Consider the following 21,173-nt stretch of genomic DNA (forward strand, 5'->3'; position numbering starts at 1 on the left):
ACGTTTACGGAAAACATAAGCAAGTTCGACGTCCTCCGATTCTGGGATCTTTCAGTTGCCAACCCGGGATGGTTTTATCAGATTTCAATGCTCGGAATTTAATGAAATTAGAATTTGTGAATGTTTATCGCTATCGTCTCGTGTACGGATTGTTTTTTAAGTATTGATTTCTTTAAGGACGGCAAGATTTTTTCTGAATAAATGTAAATCTTTGTAGACATAATCGACAGGTATCTTAAAAATACTTGAGATAGAATCTGAAGCATGGTACGTTTAAAAACGTATTATTTGTTATTTATTTATCATTCTCGGTGAGTAATTTCATCAATTTGGTGTCAGTCGAATAACATCAGCACCTGTACAAATCTTTATTAAAGTATTAATGTGCCCACGACACTTGTACCTCAGTGTTGAATGCATTATTTTGGTCTCTCCATTAACGAAAATCCTATACTCCGTGACTCGCCGCTCAGAATACTACGACTATGAAGCTATAACGTACCATACTAAATAACACTGTAGTCAGGACATGACCAATTCACCGCTTCAAGAATCACGCTGGTCACGTCCCTCCACCAATCTTCCGCTTCGCCAGGTTTACCCACTCACGCACAAACATCGAAATGTTAACAAACTGTAGTGCCTGTGAAAAACTAACAGGACGCTTCGAGTCAAATATTTGCTACCCAATAGTACAACTCGTGCCGTACAAAATGTCAATATTTCCAGAAGCTCGAACCGTTAGATTCATAAACCAAAGCGAATTCAGGCGACACGTCCTGTACGAGGATCAGCCCTCGCAATACCAGCGGTTTGAACAACCACGAGAGAGACCTGGGTCCAAACGGACCCCTAACGTGACCTCATTCCCATAAACATTTCGAACAAAGATTCCATTATTTTATTTTACTTTTCGTCACTTCTAACAAGAACCGACGGTCTCGTTGAGCAATAAAAAAGTCCCTCTGGGTCCGAAAAGACCCACGCGCGGTACAGCGAGGATTGGTACATATTCCCGGTAACTTCGAAATGGAATCGTATTTCCATTATTTTATCATATTTTTCTTCATTTCCAATGAAAGCTCTGCCAACGGTATATCTAAGCCACACATCTGTGCGGGTCAATAAAGACCCACGCGCGGTACAGCAAGGGTTGGTACATATTCCCGGTAATTTCGAAATGGAATCGTATTTCCATTATTTTATCATACTTTTCTTCATTTCCAATGAAAGCTCTACCAACGGTATATCTAAGCCACACATCTGTCTGGGTCAACAAAGACCCACGCGCGGTACAGCGAGATTTCAACACCGTTCCATTCGTCAGAACCTCTCTGACCTGCCTGTTTTTGATTACGCGTCGTTGATCAGTCTGACCCGAGAAAGAATACGTGGCGAGTTCCCAAACAAAGAGAGTCGAAGCAGATTACGATAGTAATTTTAATTTAAAGTTTCACCTCGACGCGATCGAAAGAACCCAGTCACCGATAGTTTCTCCATTAATGTTCGCGACCTGTAATTAACGAGGCTGCGTTTTCATTCGGAACTTTGTCAGAAATTTACACCAGTTCCCTGAGCTGATCAACGGGGGTACCCAAACGAAACGCTGGATGAACGCGTCTCTCGTGGTGTCGAATAAATTTGAAATTCCGACGGAATGGAAAGCTAGCCCCCTTCGTCCCCTCCTCTTCGATCGCGGTCGTCGCGTTCGTTATCGATTCGAGAATTTACGACAGCCGCGAATTTCGAGCATAATTAGTATCACCTGCGCCCGAATGCTGTGTCACGTTTGTTTACACCGTGCCCCGTGATCGTGGCCCACCGATTGCAACAATCGGCAGGGCTAATTAATTCGCGAACGATATGCAGACGCAGCAAAATATCATCGAGTGTATCCACAGGTGCTCGATCAACCGTGGCCAAACGCACCCCCCGTTCAACGCGACTGCTTCTGCTCGAATCGTTCGCTACCGATGAACGTCAAGTCCACGTCGAACATCGTCGAGGTCCACTTCACCGTGCTGTTCATGGACGCCCTCGACGACTACAACAATCTGTTCTTCGAGGGCAGCTGGGACTTCGTGAAGACCAACCCCTGTCTGCAGAAACGCAGAGTGAGAGGACCATCGGGGGAAATCAAGTACACGTCGCCCATCCTGGACGAAGAGGAGGTGAGGTGAATCCGTTCATTGTTGTCGAATAGACAACCTGGGTAGATCGTCTATTAAAGATTTAGGTCACTCGGGCTTTTTCTAATGTCGTAGTCGGATAGAAGGATCCACCGTTTTGTAAAATGGAACTGAATGTCTACAAGGATGTTCCAATCTAAGAGTAGACGTAGAATGGACAGGGCAGAGGTAGAGAAGTACCCTTGAAAATTCTTGACAGGACGATCTAGTCGACTACGGTTTTAGTGATCTGGCTGGACGATTAACTTTCGATAGCCTTGGAAGATAGCTTCAACGGGAAGAAATTAGGCAGATAACCTGGTTAGGTCGCTTGTAGGGATCCTAACTTGAAAACTTTGGTTTCGGTGAGTCTTTATGAGAAAGTAGAACAGCACTGTCCGGGTCAGGTCTCGTGAGATCTCTGGAGCTGTCTCATTCTCGTTTGAACGTGACATTGACGCAGTGTGTCGTGCGCAGCATCTATGAGCTTTCTTCGTACTGAGACGCTGGCATGACATAGCTGGCTCTTTAGTTGTATGAGGGAGGAATGGTTGGAAGGGGAAGCAAACGCGTAGGGGCCTGTTACACTGGACAGTGCTTAAGTAGGCAGTAGTAGTGGTCAGGAGACCGTAAACACCCTTCAGAAATTATTTTGAGAAATTGTCAACTACAATGGGACAAGACTCGCAGTATTGGATCACCGTCTCCTAATTTGTTCTATTTTCAGAAAAATTGTGAGAAACATCCGTGGCTGATTGACCCAGGTCCCAATCAATATCTCTACGTAAAGATTCACGGCACGATAATGTCGAACACGAGCAAGTGTATGACGAAGAATCGCATCGTAGTGCACACAGGAGGCGCGATCCGGGTCTCGGTGTGCCCAAAACCGCCGTCAGAATCAGGACACCACGTGGTGGAGGTGTTCAGCGACGGCTGGGCCGTCAGCAATAACGCCGTGATCTTGGCGCCGGGCCAGGACCCTGTCAGAACCATGGCCGTGGAGTTTATCATCAAGGAACCGGACACGTACACGGTCACGTGGCTGGAGCTCGCCAGGAGGTAAGAGATTCCGAAACTATCCAATCGAGATGTCCACAAGTGTTGGAGTCTGTGAAATGTTCACAGTTGGATACAACGTCAGCTTCGCTTAGAAAGTTGCATTTCAAAAATTACGGATCAGACTTTGAATCTGTGCGCCCTTATAAATCCTCATTCCTAATTAAATTAAATTAGTACGATATCCTGTACTCTATTTTGCAATCCTGTGTCATCTTCCCGTGACTCGCAGGATCCCTCTGTCATCAAAATCCCGTAAACTTTCTCCTGGGCATTGTTAACCATTAAAGTCCTCTGCTATCTCTATCCTCACGATTCAACGATCTCTTTGCGCTGCGACGAAGTAGCAAGAGAAGTTACCCATCGACTTGTATTTATTCCTGTCATTGATCCTTAACAAGAGACCAATACCCAAATTGCCAACTCATCCTTCGAATGGTCTATCGAACATTAATCGTCGATCAGCGGTGAATAGAGCTATTCGAAGGGGCATACCGTAAGTTCAGCTCTCCCAATGAAGCTTTCGAACTTTTAGTCTCTTTACCAAACACCGACAAATCTGACTAAAGCTTCGATCGATGTTCCCAGGCCAACGGTGACATCGTCAGCAGGCCTGCAAATGCCACGGGACTGCGAGCAACGTTGTCCCGAACTCGACGCCTGCATAAATGCATCCCTTTGGTGCGACGGCATATCACACTGTCCGTCAGGCTACGATGAGGCCCTGACGCACTGCTCGGTACTCCTTCGGCTACCACCGCTCCATCTGGGTCTCGGTATCCTCGCCATTGTTACGATCCTGGGCGTGATCTTCTTTGTAATCTGGCGCATCTGCAGACAACGGGCGAACCGCTCGATATCCCAGCACAGGCTCAAGAGCATTTCCTCGGAAACAGCGATCATCGACGGGAAGGAAGTGATCTGCTGACACAGCGACAGTTCTGTGCGATACGTCGAGGTAGACCGCGTGACCACCGTGTGACGATCACCGTCGTCGGTCATGCTCGTTGGTCGCCGTGGCCTCGTGCTCTGCTTGGTGTCCTCCTGAACGGGACGCCATCACGGCGATCACCGCCTCCGCATAACGCGCAGAACTGCCACCCCGCAAGAATACGCCGCTCGAGCGGTGGACTCCACTCTAATCGATGGTTCGCTGCTCGATGACTTGGATGCGATTGTCCCGGTTCCTTCTGTCACAGAGAGATCGACAGTTTTCAGAAACTTCTCTGGATCCTCTTGCTTCATCGAGGCTCCCCTAGATGACGCTCACCTGGACTACCGAATGAACCTCAATTCCGGGGGAACACTCGATCATCCACGCGGCTCAGGCTAGCTTTGAGAATACACGCGAGAAACGCGCTTAGAAGCAGTTGTTCAATCGAATCTCTTCAGACCCTTTGCTCGAACCGTTTGCTAGGAGCGCAGAGTCTAGGCTTTGAGACGTGTTGTAGCTGTCTTGAGGCTTTGATTCCACGCAAATCACTTAGCTCCTTCTCCTTTTATTAAACTCTCGGCTACCCACCTTAGAGGTACTCGAGTCAGAGGGACACTAGCTGCTTTCGAGGTGACAGTATGTTCGTTGTCAGTGTTTGCTTTGCGTTAGGAGTATAAAAGAGCACAAGTCATAGAGTTTCAAACTGAATCTGCTAGTAGACTCGTCAGTAAGTCATATCGAGCAAATAACATCAAAAATATTCGACCAATGAGAGCCAAAGTTGGATAACTTCCAACCGAAGCAAAGTTATGGAAGTATTTAGAGTGACGTTTGAATCAATCAATCAAAGTTAGAAACAACTTTCGAACCCCTCTGACTCGAGGCTCTGTAATCCACTTTCCAACGCATCCACAGCTATTTGCATTGCTTTGGGGAGATGTGGTGTTAACCATGGTGTTACTTGGATGTTAACCGTCATCAACTCGTTATTTGGCCATTGGCCAGGGACCCTGTAGATGTACTTCAGGTGGACTTCGTGACACAGAGTTTGCCAAATAGCGCATAGGTGATCTTAGACCATGCCCAACGTAGTTGAACTTCGGTGAGCAGACGTTTTGCGCGATGCAGCTGATGACTGGACGACTTTCAACCTGGTAACGTGTTACCAGGTCATGAAAGAGTATATCGAGTTGCTTTAACGAGGACAATAAGTAATGAAATCCTAGGTGATATCGTTTTCGCTGGTAGTGTAGCTTAGCGCCGATTATGAGTCACGGTCGACCAAGTACCGATCGATCGTTCGAAGCTCTATCAAGATAAATCATCGAGACTTAACGATTAGACTCGCCTGGACCGATCGATTGGGTGGCTAACGATGATTTAATCGTCTCCTTAACCCAGATTATCGACGTTGGCAATCGAGAAGCCTGAAATTCTGTTGAACCTCGTGCCAGATGGAAAGCCAAAGAAATAAGGGATGCGTTGACGAAAGATCATCCGAGACATCGAGCAGAGAACAAGCTAAGACACTCGCACTAGTCGTTCAATCGTTCGTCGAGCTTCTCGACGGGTTGGCGAAGACAAGATTTTAAGCACGAGCCGACTCGCTGTTGGCTCCATACTCCCCGTTCACTCTCTCCTTCTCCTTTATTTGGTAAGCCGCGAGAGATGATCCTCTGTACGACAATCGATCGAAAGATCGACGAGACGCGCGACGTTGTTCAGGTGAACCGAGGCATTTCGTTGAGGAGAGCGTGGATCGACGAGTACCCTTCAACTCTCCCATTTCTTGATCTTTCGTTCGACAGACAGAAACTGAAGACGAACGCTTCCAACGGAGAAGACAGTAACTTCCTTTAAAGTGTCAGAAATTATGGAAGGAATTTAAACAATTTTCGTTCTTCCTTGTGAAACACTCGGTGGTTGGCAATGTTGAGGGCACAACTACTCTACAGACACTACGGTATCACACGAGATGCTAGTGTCCCTTGCGTGAATGCACTCACTTAACTATGTACACAAAGAATTGTAGATAAAGTAGTCAATGCCCCGATCCTTGTAGTCGAGAGAAAATCCATCGGCCTCTGAAGACCACTGAGCGACTAACCTCTCGCCATACCATTTGTCGACTCCGCCGCGCCATCTGTCGTTTTTCGCGCAAATCTGCGGAGCTAATGCCCTCTGTTGCTCAAACAGAGAAGCAATCATCTAATCTTGAACGGTCGGTTAATGTTTCGACTTTGGAAGGCAGAATCACCGATGTGACAACCAAACGTGTCCCGTCTTAATCTTCGCCTAATCTTCATATATAGTAGACCTACTTGGAACTGTGCTAGAAGAGGAATAGGGTCGTCGATTTGCGTTAACCTCAATGATACAGCCAGAGGTAACTTCAAACTAGAGATACTGACCAAACTGTTTCGAGTGATTACCGTTTAGGCGACATAAATATAATTACATACACTAGTGATAAGACTTCGGGAAGAACGAGTACGAAAGGTAGAACCTATGGTAGCCTGAAATTATGTGATATATATAAATGCTGTTTTCCGCGGAGCTGTGCTCCGTTAAGAATTGTTACACCCGGCTAGGGTGTAGTCGACGAGAATCGACACGGGAACTGTGACGGATCAAGGATCAACGCGGCAACACCCGACGCCATCACTTGTACACCTTGTTCATACTTGTACATAATTGATTATTTATCTATTTGTATCGGATAACGATGTTTGAGCACGCGTCTCCGTTCGCAGGCAAATTAGGGTCCCGAAAGTTCCATACTTGTTTCGGATATGAAAATCTCGAAAAACCAACGATTCAGCGATGATTGGTTCTAACACCGAAGATCCAATAACGTTAATGGTTGTTTCGACTCGAGAATCCCCTTCAGGATTAGAACAAATTTCTTGATAGTTATCGCGAACCAGCGTCCAATATTTCCTAATTAATTTTTTTATTTTCACGAAACACAGTTGCGAACGGAGGCCTGTACAGAACCGCTTTACTACTAGCCGATAAGCATAGGACAAGAAGAATAAGGAAGTCGAATCCTCAGAAGCAGAATACGAAACAAAACGAACGAACGAACGAACGGGGAAGAAGTTAGAAAAGAAAATCAAAGCGAAAAGGAAACGGAGAAAAAAAACACACAGCGCACGATCGAAAACACGTCGCTGTCAGCTAGCCGGAAGCACCGCCATCGTTTTTTCTCGCTGTTTTCACCGTGCACGCAACAATAATTAAGAAAACAGTCGGGGAAATCCGCGACAAACGAAAGCCACAGTCGAACACCGAAAACAATTGTGTAACCGACCCTCCATTATTATACGTTCACGAAAGACAATCGTTATAATGTATTCCAAGCGCGCGAAACCGCATTCTTTCCACTTGATTAATTAACCGTATAATTTTAAGTAGTGCCAAAAGGGCAGCCGTCGTTACGGAGAGCACTCGCTGGACCCACAGTGTCTAGTCCCGTGTACCAGCGCTGTCCATGGTAGCCGCCTCTCAGGCGCCTGCTTCCCCCTCCACGTCTCCGTTAGGCGGAGCGTGACCCGGTCGTCAAGGAAACCACGCGCGAGTGGAAGTGGCCGTGACGAGCGCACGGTAGCAGCTCACAGGCGCCACGAGCGCATGATAGTAGCTCACAGGCGCCACGAGCGACGTATAATATTTACTACATAGTAAAGCGCGTGACGTATAATATTTATTCTATAGTAACGCGTGCGTAACCAATAGAAACCCAAAATGACTGTCACTTTTCGCGAATATTTTCTCGTCCATTTTTTATTCATTACTAAATTTCCCCCAAAAAGTACAGTTCAAAATCTTCGTTTCGTATATACTCGGTCGCATTTTTGCTCCATCCATAGCAATGGCGGACAATGGCGGGGAACAGTGAGGTTCGACTTCCGTGAACTTTGGACAGCGCTGCTCTGCGCGAAAAAAATTCTCTAGCAAGAAACGAATCGGATCGTTGTGTTAAATTTTTCAACATAAGTATCAGACACCTCGTATCGAAAAATTCCCCCCGTCTACCACGAACTGTCGCTGTGCGATTCGGTGATGTTCTCTTAACGAATACTCGAGAGCACAATTTCGTAACGAGAGGGAGATAAGTTCTCGTCGAGAATTCGACGCGTACACGATTACGTCCTTATGAGAAGACTCGCCTGTTCACGGCCGTTAATATTTATTGTTTCGTACTGATTAATTCGCTCGATACGAATCGGTATGACACTTTTTCGTACGGGAAGGTCTCGCCTCGCTCGAGCAACGAAACCATCTCCTTCTCCGATGATAGTTTGAGTCGCAAAGTCTCTTGCGTTCCGGGGACCAATGCGCGCGCGCCCACTGGAATTGCCCGTGGGGCAAACAGAATTTCTCTCTCGGTTCGGTCGACGCGATAAATCAAAATCTCTTCTCCCCGTGGATACACGACGATTCAGAGAATCGAAGACTGAATTACTTTCACGTCACCACCTGACCCCTACCCTCTCCTCTGCCTTGTTGCACTTGCTCCAGGGATTTTTGTGAAATCCGTACGACGATCGGACTAGGACGCGCGTCATTTTGAAACAGGGACTTGAGTTCACTGCCATTTATTATTTTCCTTTGCATACACGTATACACTGTACCGATTCGTTTGCGAAGTAAAATCTACACAGAACGCTCGCGTGCATCGGGTTCCAAAGTTTGCTTGCAAAAAGAAGGATCGATTTCGGTTAACCATCGAAACAAACGGGTACCGAACGAATGATTAATCCCTCGAAGACTTAATAATCAAAAATGTTCAACGACTAATTGTAAGGTAGCTCGCGACTCACGATAAAACGACGTAAACTTACTCGATTTAACAATAGCGATTGAGGAGAACGGGTACACAAAAACGCAAGATCAAATCATCTTGGTATGTTCATTTATAGACGGGAGATCATTCACGTAAGATAGGAAGACTTCTTTGGCTGAAGCTTGCCATTGGAGATGAAGTTCTACGTCCTGTTGGACGAATCACGAGCGCGGTTCTCTTTCCTCGAGTGTGACATTCATTGACGAGATACTCGCGAACGAAGTGATGACAATTTGCCTCTGCGAATGACGCTGTACGAAACACAGCGTTTCATTGCGAACGAATCGTTATTCATAGATCGCTGCACGAGCAAACAGAGTCGTTTCTCGTTGTTTCAACGACGCGATTAACCTCGAACGCGAACCTTGTCCTCAAGAGGAGACATGAGAACCACCGACACGTGTCAGAATTAACGAGAACTGAATTGCAAAACGCGCCAAGGTCTCCGTGTCTGTATGTGTCGCTCGAAGGGCGAAGGTTTTAAAACACGAAGCGCGGAATTACGATGTGGCGCGATGCAACAACGACGAAGAAGATGAACAACGGAGAATCAACTTGTGCGCGAACAACATAACCTCTTTTGGGCACGTTATTGACCACACGGTGATGGTAAACGGTTCACTGTCGGTTGCAGCGGCAGTTATTTCGCGCTGAGTCCACGCTCGCAATCACTCCAACTCGTAACATTTACGTTTGTATAGCTCGGCTTGACGAGAGCGAGGTTCCAATCGCGCATGCGTCAATCGGCAAGTGCGCAGAGTCCCCCCTTCATTTTCCATTCAACGCCTCGAGCTAAACACGTCCACCGGGGATGCCCCTTCACGGCTCGTTCCCTCTCCACGCGACACAAGAAACAAAGAACTCGACATTTCGCTGATCAAACAAAAAGCAATACACTTGTATTCATTAGAGATGTTCATATTAAATGCGCGAAGAGGTGGGTAAAATTTTCATCCGGATTCCAATAACGAATAGTTGTCGAAAAGATATTAGTTAGTAGAAAAGATATAAGTCATCTTGAAAAGATAAGTAACATTTCATCCGTTATGTAAAAATTCAAACTCGGAGTATAGAGTGAAATATATCGCAAGAAATAAAAATTGAACTGTCCAGTCGAACGAACCGCATTAAATTGTGATGCCGTGGAAACGGAACAGGACGTGAGAAAGTACCTAAATTCGGGAACTTAACTCGGACGTATCTATCCGCGCTGGATACTCATCCCTACCCCCACTCCCACCCGTCATCTCTCGTAGTGACTCGCCAATTACCCCTGAGCTGAAAACATCAGTTGCCCATCCTCCAGGTTCAGTAAAAGTTTCCCCCACCCATTCCCACCAGCAATCATATTTGTCCATGTGACTTTACTTTCGTTCAGTCGAGCTGTACATGTACCTTGCGTTTTACCCACTTCCAACTCGAACATGGTGACACGAGCCAAACATACGTCCCATGGTTTCGAACGAGCTACTCGAATTGATTATAGAATGATAAAAGAGATGATCGTGGGTAAATGATAAAAAGTGAATGCGAAACGAGAGAATGACGCGCATCAGGCATGGCTAACTGACAGCTCGCAAGCCACGTATAACTCTTTCCCCCACTTGTCTTCGCTGAGGAATCCCCGCAGCCTTTCACTAATGACGCGATCATTAATAAACCTAAGTAGTGGGAGACGGAGCGAATGATGACGAGACCATGTGGCTCGCGACAAAGTTAGCCGCTCTTGGTGCAAACGACACTGTACATTCTCCGTGCTGACTCGAATTATGCGCGCAAGGGCAAACATCAACGTGGAAAAAATCTCGAGACATTTTGGTTCGTCCAGTTGTCACGAGAGGGGGGTTTCCAGGTTGAAACGGAATCAATTGACCGCTGAACGTCACTCGTACGCCACGCTCACCGTACCGACTAGCGTCTATGAAACGGAGTGGGGGAAGCTACGAAGTGGGGGAACCTACCGAGTGAGGGAAGCCACAAAGTGGGGGAAGCGATTCACGCCAGCGGCGTGAAACTAAGTTCTCGTGGCTGACGCAATTCGTAGAGTGGGGAGGGGGGTGACCTTGAGCGATCAATTAATTCCCTCTCGCCCTGGAGATTCTCCCGCCGTACAATTCTCGTTCCGTTGCGAGTATTAGAATAAAACAAACGGATTTGGACTCGTCCACTCTCCGTTCACGGTTCGAGCGCAAGCGTGGACCCACGGTTCACCGATACGCGGTCGCGCACACGATAATAATGGTCCAATTGCAATCAATCTGCGAACCTTTATCGACATCGTGCACGACAAACGTGACCCGTGTTTAGAGACACCAGTGCACGAGGGCCATCGAGCCAGAGGATCGCGCGAACAATAAACATTCGGCTCTCTGTGCTCGTAACTCGTTTCAACGACGGTGGTTGCATTAATTGGGGGGGGGGGGGGGCACGGTGTATCCCTCTGTGACGAACTGATGTATTTCACACCGGTTCTTTACTTATTCGAGCGAGGAAACGAATCATGCGGGTCGCGAGTAAACGTGGCCGCGTTGCAAATTGCACGATCGACGTGCACGTTAATTCACAAGCGAATCAGGTTACCACGGGATCGACAAGTTACGAGTGAAAGTTATTGTTCGATCAGATCGCGAACAATTGGCCCTCGTGAATGGTGTGCGTGTAAATAAATAACGAAATCGCGACTCGGTTGTAAATAAATGGTAAGCTGTACACGTATGAATTTTAAACTAATTCTAGATCACGATCTAAGTTACCGAATAACTAATGTAGACGATTAGTACGTTACTAATTACGATGTAAACCATATCCATGAGCGCGCTGGGATTAATGGTCGAAATGCTTGTCGTCGATTCACTGGATGCCTCTGGCGAAACTGTCAATGAAACGGGACGGTACAAATCTCAAAGGTTCTGTGAATTTTCCAATGGGATTCAACAGTCTGATTACAGAATATTTTCAGTTTTTTTTTTTTTTTTTGTTAAAGATCATCATTTCGAGCGAGAGAGAGTTCACTGTCCCTTAACCGATGCATTTGTTCCAACGTCGAGATATATTCAAACGTTACAAAGCACCGCCCAATACCTGTTCAAAAATAATAATTGGACGCAATTGGCGACTGTCAGTTGGGGGACAGCTACTCTGCAATTCTTTCATGAAAGGGGTCACGATTCTACGACAGTTTCACGAGGAACCATGGTGAGACGTTGTCTCGAATGCGAGACGCCGGCAAAGAGAAACGAAAAACGGAATATAATCGAGGAACGATTTCATTTTTCCGCCGGGCGTGACGAATTGATGAAATTCGCGCGATTCCATTGTATGTACATAAGTAAGCGTGAATGTTGCCGATGCAATAATCGTGAACACCGACGAAACTGCACAAGACGATTAAGTTAATCATTCCTCGACGAACAGTTTACATGTAAGGAAACGGGAGAAAAAAAAAAAGGAAAAAAAAAAGAAACACACACAAACGAAGAGTGAGAGGAAAAAGGCGGGAAAAAGAAAGAAATAACGTTAAGCAGGGAGTTTAGAACTCATCGACTGACTCGTGTAGCGTTTATCTCAGGCCTGTCCAGAATGTGGAGGGATATCCTCCAGTTGTCGTCTCCTAGCTACATTTAATGATTTCGTCGCTGATGGACGCAATTTCGTGAGAATAATCATATCGTGTCGTGTTGATACTTCAGTAAGTATACCTAGAACACAAAACGTGGAAAACGTGATACGAATTTGAGTTGTTTAAAAAGATCACCAATTGTTCACAAAATGGGCCTCCTCATCGATTTCAACAATTTTTATATATGTTGGAGATGGTGTATTCCTGAGTATACCGGTGTAAAAAATAACTTTTGTTCGTGCTTAATTTTTACGATATAATTATTAGAAATCTCGAGACACTGGACGAATTCACGCCTTTATGAAGCGTAAGGTTCCGACTCTTGAGAGCAACGTGTTGCCAATTGGCAGGTAGGGGCATTTCGATTTGAACACGGAATCGTTTATTTTTCACTCTGGAATCAAAAATAAATTTGATCGAGAAGTTCATCGTAATCGTTGCAAATTATAATTATATTATTTGTATTGATATTGGCTATTGGTAAATAAACGATTCCACAACAAGCAATTACTCGCGTGAGTTACACCTTACGTTCACCAAGGTGTGTCGCAACTCAATATTTTTAATAATTATGTCTTGAAATACGTAGAAATATTACTCCTCGAACATATATCGAAACTGTAATTTCAATTGATAAGTGATATTCTAAATTTTATCCAACAAGTAACGGATACAAACTTTTTTTACCTTTTATACCTTGTTCGAAAGATTTAACTGTATTAAAATTAATATCCACGAAGATGTGAACGTGCAAAATTAATTTTTTTACGCGCTTCATAAAATTCTATGATAATAATTTCAAATCCATTACGTATACAATTTTCTTGTCCTGCGATCTACTAGTACTTACTGAATAATTAACATTAATTAGGAACAAGGGAGACGACTGTTGGGGCTGAACAGGCCTCGTTTATCTAGTCGCACAGAACTTTTCTGGGTTGCGAACTCTTCCCGAAGACTGCCGAAAACGCTTGTTGTTTCGAATGCTTCGACGCTCCGCAATAACCATCGTTTCAAACGATAAAAGTAACGAGTAAGCATTAAGTATCGTTTCTTTTATTTTTTTTTTTTTTTTTCATTCGACGACATTTTCTACGTGAAACTACAGGGATGTTAACGGCGGTCGGTAAACCATAGCGCGATATTACCGACTGTTAGTAAATGAAATTGCTCTTGAAACAGAAACTCCCGCACAAAGTGCATCACTGTCGACGTTCCCAAAATTCGTTGTTCCCATACGCAGCCTCGAATCGAAAGAATCATCCTTGGTTTCATCTTCTCGAATCGTCCCAATCGTTTGGTATTTATACGAATCAAGGATACAGTTCACGAATTCGTGAATCGTTCTAATAATTTCTTCGAATATTTTCGACCAGCCTCACCGTGCACGAAGATCGCAAAAGAGATGAAACACTCGATATACCTCGAGATCCTGAAATTCTCTCGATTCCTGACGCTAAGTTATTTCAATGAAATGATCATAAACAAACAGATGCACGCAAGAAGGAAGCATTTCAATGTAAGAAAGATTATCCGGTTTGCGGTGAGCGTGAAATCAGGAACAGGTCCGACAATAACACACAATACACACATTGCATGACACACGCACACACACACACACCCATACGCGTGCGCGCGCACACACAAACGCACTACACTTGCGTATACAAAAAACGTACACGAACTTTGGTTGTGAACGTGCCTATCAGGTCGACGACACTGATTGAACGTTAGAGCGTAGAAACAGTTAGAGAAAAGAGTACATAACCTCAATGACTCATCGTTGATTCACCATTTATTAACGAATGTGAAACTCATCGAGACGTCATTACTACAACGATGAGACACTTCTGTGACGCAAATAAATTCAATAACTGGAGAAAACGTAGCGTCACTACAAAGTGTCAGTTAGCCAAAATAAATCGAAGAAAGCAACTTAAAATGTAACGAGATCTAAAGTTAGAACGCATTTACAATTCTCTTTTCAATAGAATGATCCTGCGTAATTTAAATGCGATTAATCTCAGAAATGTAATAACATTAATAAGATCGATCAATTAACGCTGATGAGATATCGTGTCGCACGACCTGTAGGTCACTTTTGTGGGATGATTGATGAGAAAAATAAGGGATCGATTACCGCCAGACGTAAACATTTGAACAAAACCTCCGGAGACATGCTCACACGACATGCATATAGTTACTAATTATACCATTATTGATTACCGATTCGAATATCGAGTATGCGACATTTTTAATAAATTATTTTGAAGATTGCTTGACTCATTTGTCTATGCTCCACCGCCTCTTCCTATAATTTTCCTTATTTAATATGCAATAAAACGTTTAACTAAATAATTAGCAGTTTAACTAGACATTTGGACCGAGTGTACCATTATAATTCTCTAGATCAACGATTTTCAAATGTTGTAATTCACGGTAACTTTTAAGATTACCTAAAAGGTTACACAAAACCCTACAGAGTTGTTCGAATGGATTCTATTTGTCAATGTTTATCGTATTAGACCTTAATCGTTATAAATATATAAAATTGCATAAAACTATACTTTTTCGTGGATCGTGGGCGTTTATTACCATACTGTGTCATATCCAATGTCGATTCAGAATAGAATAAAATTACAACGCTGCAAGCGGTAAAAGTTAGAACTAAATATACCGATAGTTACTTATTCAAAAATAATCGGAATTAAGATCAATCGAAATCTAGCGAGTGTGCTAAAAATCTTGTATCAGATTGATTTGGACCTTTCGTCATACATACTGAGTACTGATGAAACAAAAAATAGTATACACAATTTACTGATCATAGAATGTGATTACAAAGATATCACAATGATAACTTACCAGGCTGTCGTGGATATTCCAAAGTCATCGAGAAAATTGTGGCTGGCCCATGAACAAGATAACGGGAAACACTGATTCTATTTTCACGATTAAAAACGCAAAAAGAGTCGTGGTGCTCTGCAGAAAATTAACACAATACAAACGTCTACTATGACCTGCATACCCCAAAAAACATTAAACATCTTCTATGTAACAAACACTGACCCATAATATTGAAAATATTCTTAGGTTTATGTAGCTAAAATATTCCTAATTTGATCTGTTGTCACATCAAACTTTAAAAATGAATGCAAAAATATAACAAATTTGTATAAATCATAGATGATAATTATCGGGGAAATTTAATTAGAAATGTAGAATAAATATTTTTTGGACAAATTTTTATTTTCGAAAAAGTAACGATTTTGAAACAAAGTATTATATATTTTCGGTTTAATTTTATAAAAGAAATCATTTCTCATTAAATTATTCCGCGTTCATTGAGACACTACATAATCTAGTAATTTTATTTATCGTGTTGCCAGCACCTTGCAATTTTCCTGCTTGCCAGGACATTTGTTGTTCGTTAAAACGTTACTGGGTTTTCTCAGTACAATTTGACGTCAGCAACCGATAAACGATTACTTTTTTTCTCCCACTCAGTTTTCATTGAAACGATGTTTCTCTTAAATTCATGCAATAATCTGTTTTGTGACTTTGAGCGTCTTTGAGGATAATTACACGTCACGAGTACGAAGTTATTAGCATCTATATAATAAAATTTTGTGAAAAGTAAGATAAGTTCTAAATCTTATCGATTACGCTACCGTTTGTACATAAAGTTTAGTTGAGCGTAATCTCATTTGTCAATATTTCGTAACAAGTATACAATATACGAGCAACTCTATTATTTTCGTTGGGCGTTTCCTATCTACAACTTCCCTAATCCTTTTTTCTGAGGTTTATCTTAAGTAGGTCGATATTGTAATCGGTTATCATTATTTTTAATTTAATAAGAAAATTCTCTTCTGTAATTACAGATTCTTCACGTCCAATAATTTACTCCAATAAAACAAGTAAAATGAGTTACGGCTATCAAGTGAGTACAATTCATCTGTTTGGTACATTAGTTATTACAAAATTTTAGTGTTTTTGTACATATTTGCATTTGGGGTGTCTTATAATTTTCTGACCAAACATTGACAGGACTTTATGTGGTTAAAAAATTAATTGAAACCCTTTGTATATTTGCACAACATTAAAAAGTAATAAACATACAACTATATTATTTAAACAGCTGTAGAAGGCATGTATAAAAATGTGAATGTATATTTTAATTTGCGCCTTAATATCAAAGGGACCACCTATCAGTCAGTATCCCGGATGTGCATCGCCAGCAACATCATTTGGGGTTCCACCTGGTATGCCCTCTGTCCTTGGTGCTGCCTTTCCCCCCGGTGCTGTGCCATATACTCAAAGTCATAATGTAGGCTTTACAAATGCCTCACATGTATCTTTTGGAACACAGCCTTATTCTCCTTATCAACCGAATATTTATCCAACGCAACCTATCTATCCCCAATTTCATCATCCACAACCTACATATCCCCAACCTAATCATCCACCACCTACTTATCCCCAACCTAATCATCCACAATCTAATCAACCTATACATGGACATTGGTCTTACCCGGTACCAGGCGGTCCTCCGTAGCAAACATCCTGTACTAAGCCTAGACATGAATACCCACAACTGCAAACCTGCAGCATGTATCCACATCTTAAAGGAGCACCAGATGCACAAACATACTGTAGCGGACCTTCCCCATGCTATTCTGCTCCCAATACTTACTCTAATAATGCAAGCACCTACCAAGGCAGAAGTTATCCTGGGGGCCAGGATGCAGGATCGTATTCTTCATATGACGGTACATCTGCTTCACCCCAGCATTCTCGCTCAACCTTAACCCCCTGGAGAGATCAGAGTACACCTAAGGTGAGACTGAGAGAAAATGTTTGGAAAGCACATTGGTCTGATTAAATAAAATCCATTGTATATAAGAAGAAGTAACCTCCTTCTCTAACATGTGAATTCTCTTTTAGGGAGATTGTTCCGGTCATTATAAGAAGTCTCTACCAACTGTCATTTCTTGTGTAAAATAACCAGGATGAAATATAAATTCTCGCTGGTCGCATTCAATAGCAAATTTTCAAGTTTGAACGTGTGTACCTATATTTATTGTTGACTTATTTCCTCAATCCATATATATTGTATAGAAGTTATATTATATTCCATATCCATATATATTATATTGTATAGTTATAAATAGTTCAAAATATGAATTCTATTTTAATAATGCCTATTATATGTATACTTCTGGTGGGAATAAATTTGAACATTTTGTTGTCGAACAATGATGCGTTTCAATTTTTAAATCTTGTAAATGAGTCAAATAAAATTGCAAGTATACACTCGCGCATGTGTATGACACGTATCAACAAAACGTGACAACAGCGCCGACGAGATTTAATGCCACAAATTGCAGTACGATAAACACGCGCGCTTACTCGCGCGTCAGATGCTGGTGTTGGTTGTTGTTCGCTGTGCGGTTTGTTTGTTAGTAAATATTTCAATTTCTTGACATAATAATTTATACAAAAATGGACAACGAGAAAAGTACCATGCTCGCAGTTTTGCAGCTGCTTAGAAAGTACAATCTGAAGGTATGTCACGAAGTATTTCATTTTTGAATGTTCTTTAACCTCGAAAGTTAGTATAAACATTGAACATTAATTTAGATTTGACTCATTAGCTGTGTATTTTTATGTAAAATATGTTACTACAGCGCACCAAAGTACATTGTCATAATTGTGATTATATATCATAATTACAGGGAACAGAAGAACTGTTCAAGAAAGAAGCGAATCTGACGGATATCTCTCCGGATGAAGCTCAGCAAACTGATTCTGAAGTAAACAGTGTACTTTCTGCATACAAAAGTGAGGGAGATCCTGCACTTTATGAAAAAGCATACAGCGAGTTAAAAAAATTTGTAGAGAGTTCTTTAGATATATATAAGGTATATCATTGCGCACTATGACAATTGTATTGAATAACTGTTAAAGACTTTAGAGATATATGGTTATATCATTTGTATAATTATTACAAAAGATGAAATGTATTTTATAAAATAGCATGAGTTGGGTACAATATTATACCCAGTCTTGGTACATATGTATCTTGAATTGGTTTATAATAATCATTCTGATGAAGCTAAACAACTTCTGGAAAAATTTGGTGGAAATTTAGAAGAATATTATCAAAATGATTTAAAAAGATTGTCCAATGTTACCAGACGTGAACAAATGGCAGGAAACGAGTTAACCGACACTTTCAAGTATGAACGTGACTTATTTCTGTGTAACATTTGCTTGTATTGAGATCTTCCGTTACAAAATGTATAAAATATTTCACAGATCCAATCAGTTTATAATTAGAATGTCAAGGGATACACTTTCAATATTGAAACGACATTTACAAGAAAAAAAACATAGCGTGTTATTAAACATCATACAAGAGCATCTGTATTTTGATATGTATGAGGGCGTGGCAAGAAATAAACAGCAAATTGATGCTACATCAGGAGCAGTAGTTGGTGAAGCAACTAGGCAAGGTAAGATCATGGATTGGAATCTTTGAATTCAAGAGGAATGGAGATATTCATGTAAAGCAATAATTTCCACTTTAGATAATAAGGCGAAAGTGTATTATGGACTTCTAAAGGAGCCAGACATTCAATGTGTGCCTCCAACTGAAGAAGAGGAAGATGATACAGGTGGTGCAGATGGAGACAAACCAAAAAAGAAAAAGGCTAAGAAAGATCCTTTATTTTCTAAGAAAACTAAATCGGATCCAAATGCACCACCAGTTGGTAGAATGCCTTTACCCAATTTGTAAGAAAGCTTTTTGGTAAAATAATTTTCCTTTCATTCTTATTCTGAATAACACGCTTCGTTTAAGTACAGAAAAGACGCCGATAAATTGGAGAAGGTAAAAGCACTAAGGGAAGCATCAAAACGGGTCGTTCTCGGTCCAGACACTTTACCGTCTATATGCTTTTACACGCTTCTGAACGCGGTTCATACGTAAGTCCACGTAAAGATTAATCGTGTCGCATTAAATTAAATATATATGTAACACAAGACTCAGTGTGACAGCGGCAGAAGTGGCAGAGGATTCGAGTTTACTAGCCATTGGATTCAGTGACTCTAGTATAAAAGTGTGGACCTTAATTCCACAAAAATTAAGACTGATGAAGACGGGCGAACAATTACAGGATATTGACAGAGAAGCAGGTAGTACTTGTTCATACAACTAAACCTAAACACTTTCATGACATTGAGTATTAAACACACGATTATGTCATGATGACAGATGACGTATTGGTAAGGATGATGGATGATCGTACAGCGGAATCATCGAGGTGTTTGTACGGACATAACGGCCCCGTATACAGTTTGTCATTTAGTCCGGATAGAAATCTTCTTCTTTCATCGTCAGAAGATAGTACAGGTATATTATGGAATGTTCGTAATGGTCCTACAATTATACTTTGCAACGGGACATTGAATTACAATGTATTACAGTTAGACTGTGGTCCTTACATACATGGACATGTGTCGTGTGCTACAAGGGACACTTATTCCCAGTGTGGTGTGTCAGATTTTCATCTCACGGTTATTACTTCGCGACATCTTCCCATGATAAAACTGCCAGACTTTGGGCAACTGATTCCCATCAGCCTCTTCGTATATTTGCCGGACATTATTCTGATGTAGATGCAAGTATAATACGATTGTTTTTTTTTTAATGTATAACGATTGAATCATATAAGTGAAATTTGAATTTCGTTTCAGGTAGTACAATTTCATCCAAACTCGAACTACGTGGCGACCGGTTCCAGTGACATGACAGTAAGATTATGGGACTGTGTAACCGGTAGCCAAGTCAGATTAATGACCGGGCACAAAGCCCCGATTTACTCTCTTGCTTTTTCCGCAGAAGGTCGATTTCTAGCATCGGCTGGAGCAGATCACCGTGTTTTAGTTTGGGATTTGGCACACGGTCATCTTGTCGCTGCTTTATCCAACCATTCCGGTACCATTCATTGTTTGACATTTAGCAGGGACGGAAACTTATTGGTCTCAGGTTAATATTAAGTCTTTCAATATCACGTTTTTTAAATGAATGAATAATGATTTCTGTATTAAATGTTATATTTGCAGGATCGTTAGATTCTACAATTAAATTGTGGGATTTTACAAAACTCGCAGAGGAGATGAGTTTAGAGGATGTAAATGTATCGCATAACCCTGATGTGAAAACGAACGCAGAAACGTATCTTCTAAGGACTTTTCCAACGAAAAATTCACCCGTCCTGGCATTACATTTTTCCAGAAGAAATTTGTTATTAGGCATCGGCATGTTCGAATCAACGTAACCAATGTAATCGCTCCTCGTTATCGAACTTTGCCATTGTTGATGAAATGTGGCCTGATATCGATTCGTAATTGTTGTAATATAAAAACATTTGTTAATAAACTTTTTCATATTGATTACACAACATACTTGAATCGTTTGTACCGCACGATGTTAGTAACATATCTTCAGAGGTCATTTTGCTTCATGTGTGCCATCGA

General features: G+C 42.1%; 3 protein-coding genes across 6 annotated transcripts in view; all 3 read left to right on the forward strand.

Annotated features, from left to right (window-relative positions):
• LOC143147052 (uncharacterized) overlaps positions 1–4,155 on the forward strand; it is a 194,606-nt gene extending 190,451 nt beyond the window's left edge. Inside the window, exons 12-14 of the mRNA XM_076311913.1 lie at positions 1,902–2,171; positions 2,896–3,230; positions 3,816–4,155. Coding sequence (XP_076168028.1) covers positions 1,902–2,171; positions 2,896–3,230; positions 3,816–4,155 — 945 coding nt within the window. The remainder of the gene's footprint in view (positions 1–1,901; positions 2,172–2,895; positions 3,231–3,815) is intronic.
• An 11,914-nt stretch (positions 4,156–16,069) lies between these two features.
• Positions 16,070–17,334, forward strand: LOC143147595 (uncharacterized). 3 transcript variants are annotated; one of them, XM_076312968.1, is made up of 3 exons: positions 16,070–16,265; positions 16,514–16,572; positions 16,831–17,334. In XM_076312968.1, the coding sequence occupies exons 2-3, from the start codon at positions 16,555–16,557 to the stop codon at positions 17,185–17,187; spliced, it is 375 nt and encodes a 124-aa protein (XP_076169083.1). In that variant the 5' UTR covers positions 16,070–16,265; positions 16,514–16,554; the 3' UTR covers positions 17,188–17,334. The 3 variants fall into 3 exon arrangements, with proteins under 3 accessions (XP_076169083.1, XP_076169084.1, XP_076169085.1); XM_076312969.1 differs by having other exon boundaries at positions 16,081–16,223; XM_076312970.1 differs by lacking the exon at positions 16,070–16,265 and adding an exon at positions 16,308–16,444.
• A 606-nt stretch (positions 17,335–17,940) lies between these two features.
• Positions 17,941–21,093, forward strand: LOC143147593 (transcription initiation factor TFIID subunit 5-like). Of its 2 annotated transcripts, none has more exons than XM_076312961.1 (11): positions 17,941–18,197; positions 18,368–18,553; positions 18,669–18,871; positions 18,951–19,147; positions 19,223–19,427; positions 19,500–19,619; positions 19,684–19,829; positions 19,909–20,046; positions 20,121–20,318; positions 20,395–20,447; positions 20,536–20,677. In XM_076312961.1, the coding sequence occupies exons 1-11, from the start codon at positions 18,135–18,137 to the stop codon at positions 20,548–20,550; spliced, it is 1,524 nt and encodes a 507-aa protein (XP_076169076.1). In that variant the 5' UTR covers positions 17,941–18,134; the 3' UTR covers positions 20,551–20,677. The 2 variants fall into 2 exon arrangements, with proteins under 2 accessions (XP_076169076.1, XP_076169075.1); XM_076312960.1 differs by adding an exon at positions 20,760–21,093 and having other exon boundaries at positions 17,953–18,197; positions 20,395–20,682.
• The last annotated feature ends 80 nt before the right edge of the window (positions 21,094–21,173 follow it).

The sequence above is a fragment of the Ptiloglossa arizonensis genome, chromosome 5 (genome assembly GCF_051014685.1).
Source record: "Ptiloglossa arizonensis isolate GNS036 chromosome 5, iyPtiAriz1_principal, whole genome shotgun sequence".
Classification (NCBI taxonomy): domain Eukaryota; kingdom Metazoa; phylum Arthropoda; class Insecta; order Hymenoptera; family Colletidae; genus Ptiloglossa; species Ptiloglossa arizonensis.

Excerpts from the sequence above, each read along its gene's own strand:
- LOC143147593 (XM_076312960.1), top strand. The coding sequence starts at position 18,135 with ATGGACAACGAGAAAAGTACCATGCTCGCAGTTTTGCAGCTGCTTAGA. Across the intron at positions 18,872-18,950 it reads GAGTTAACCGACACTTTCAA|ATCCAATCAGTTTATAATTA; the intron begins GTATGAACGTGA and ends AATATTTCACAG. Across the intron at positions 19,148-19,222 it reads TGGTGAAGCAACTAGGCAAG|ATAATAAGGCGAAAGTGTAT; the intron begins GTAAGATCATGG and ends TTTCCACTTTAG.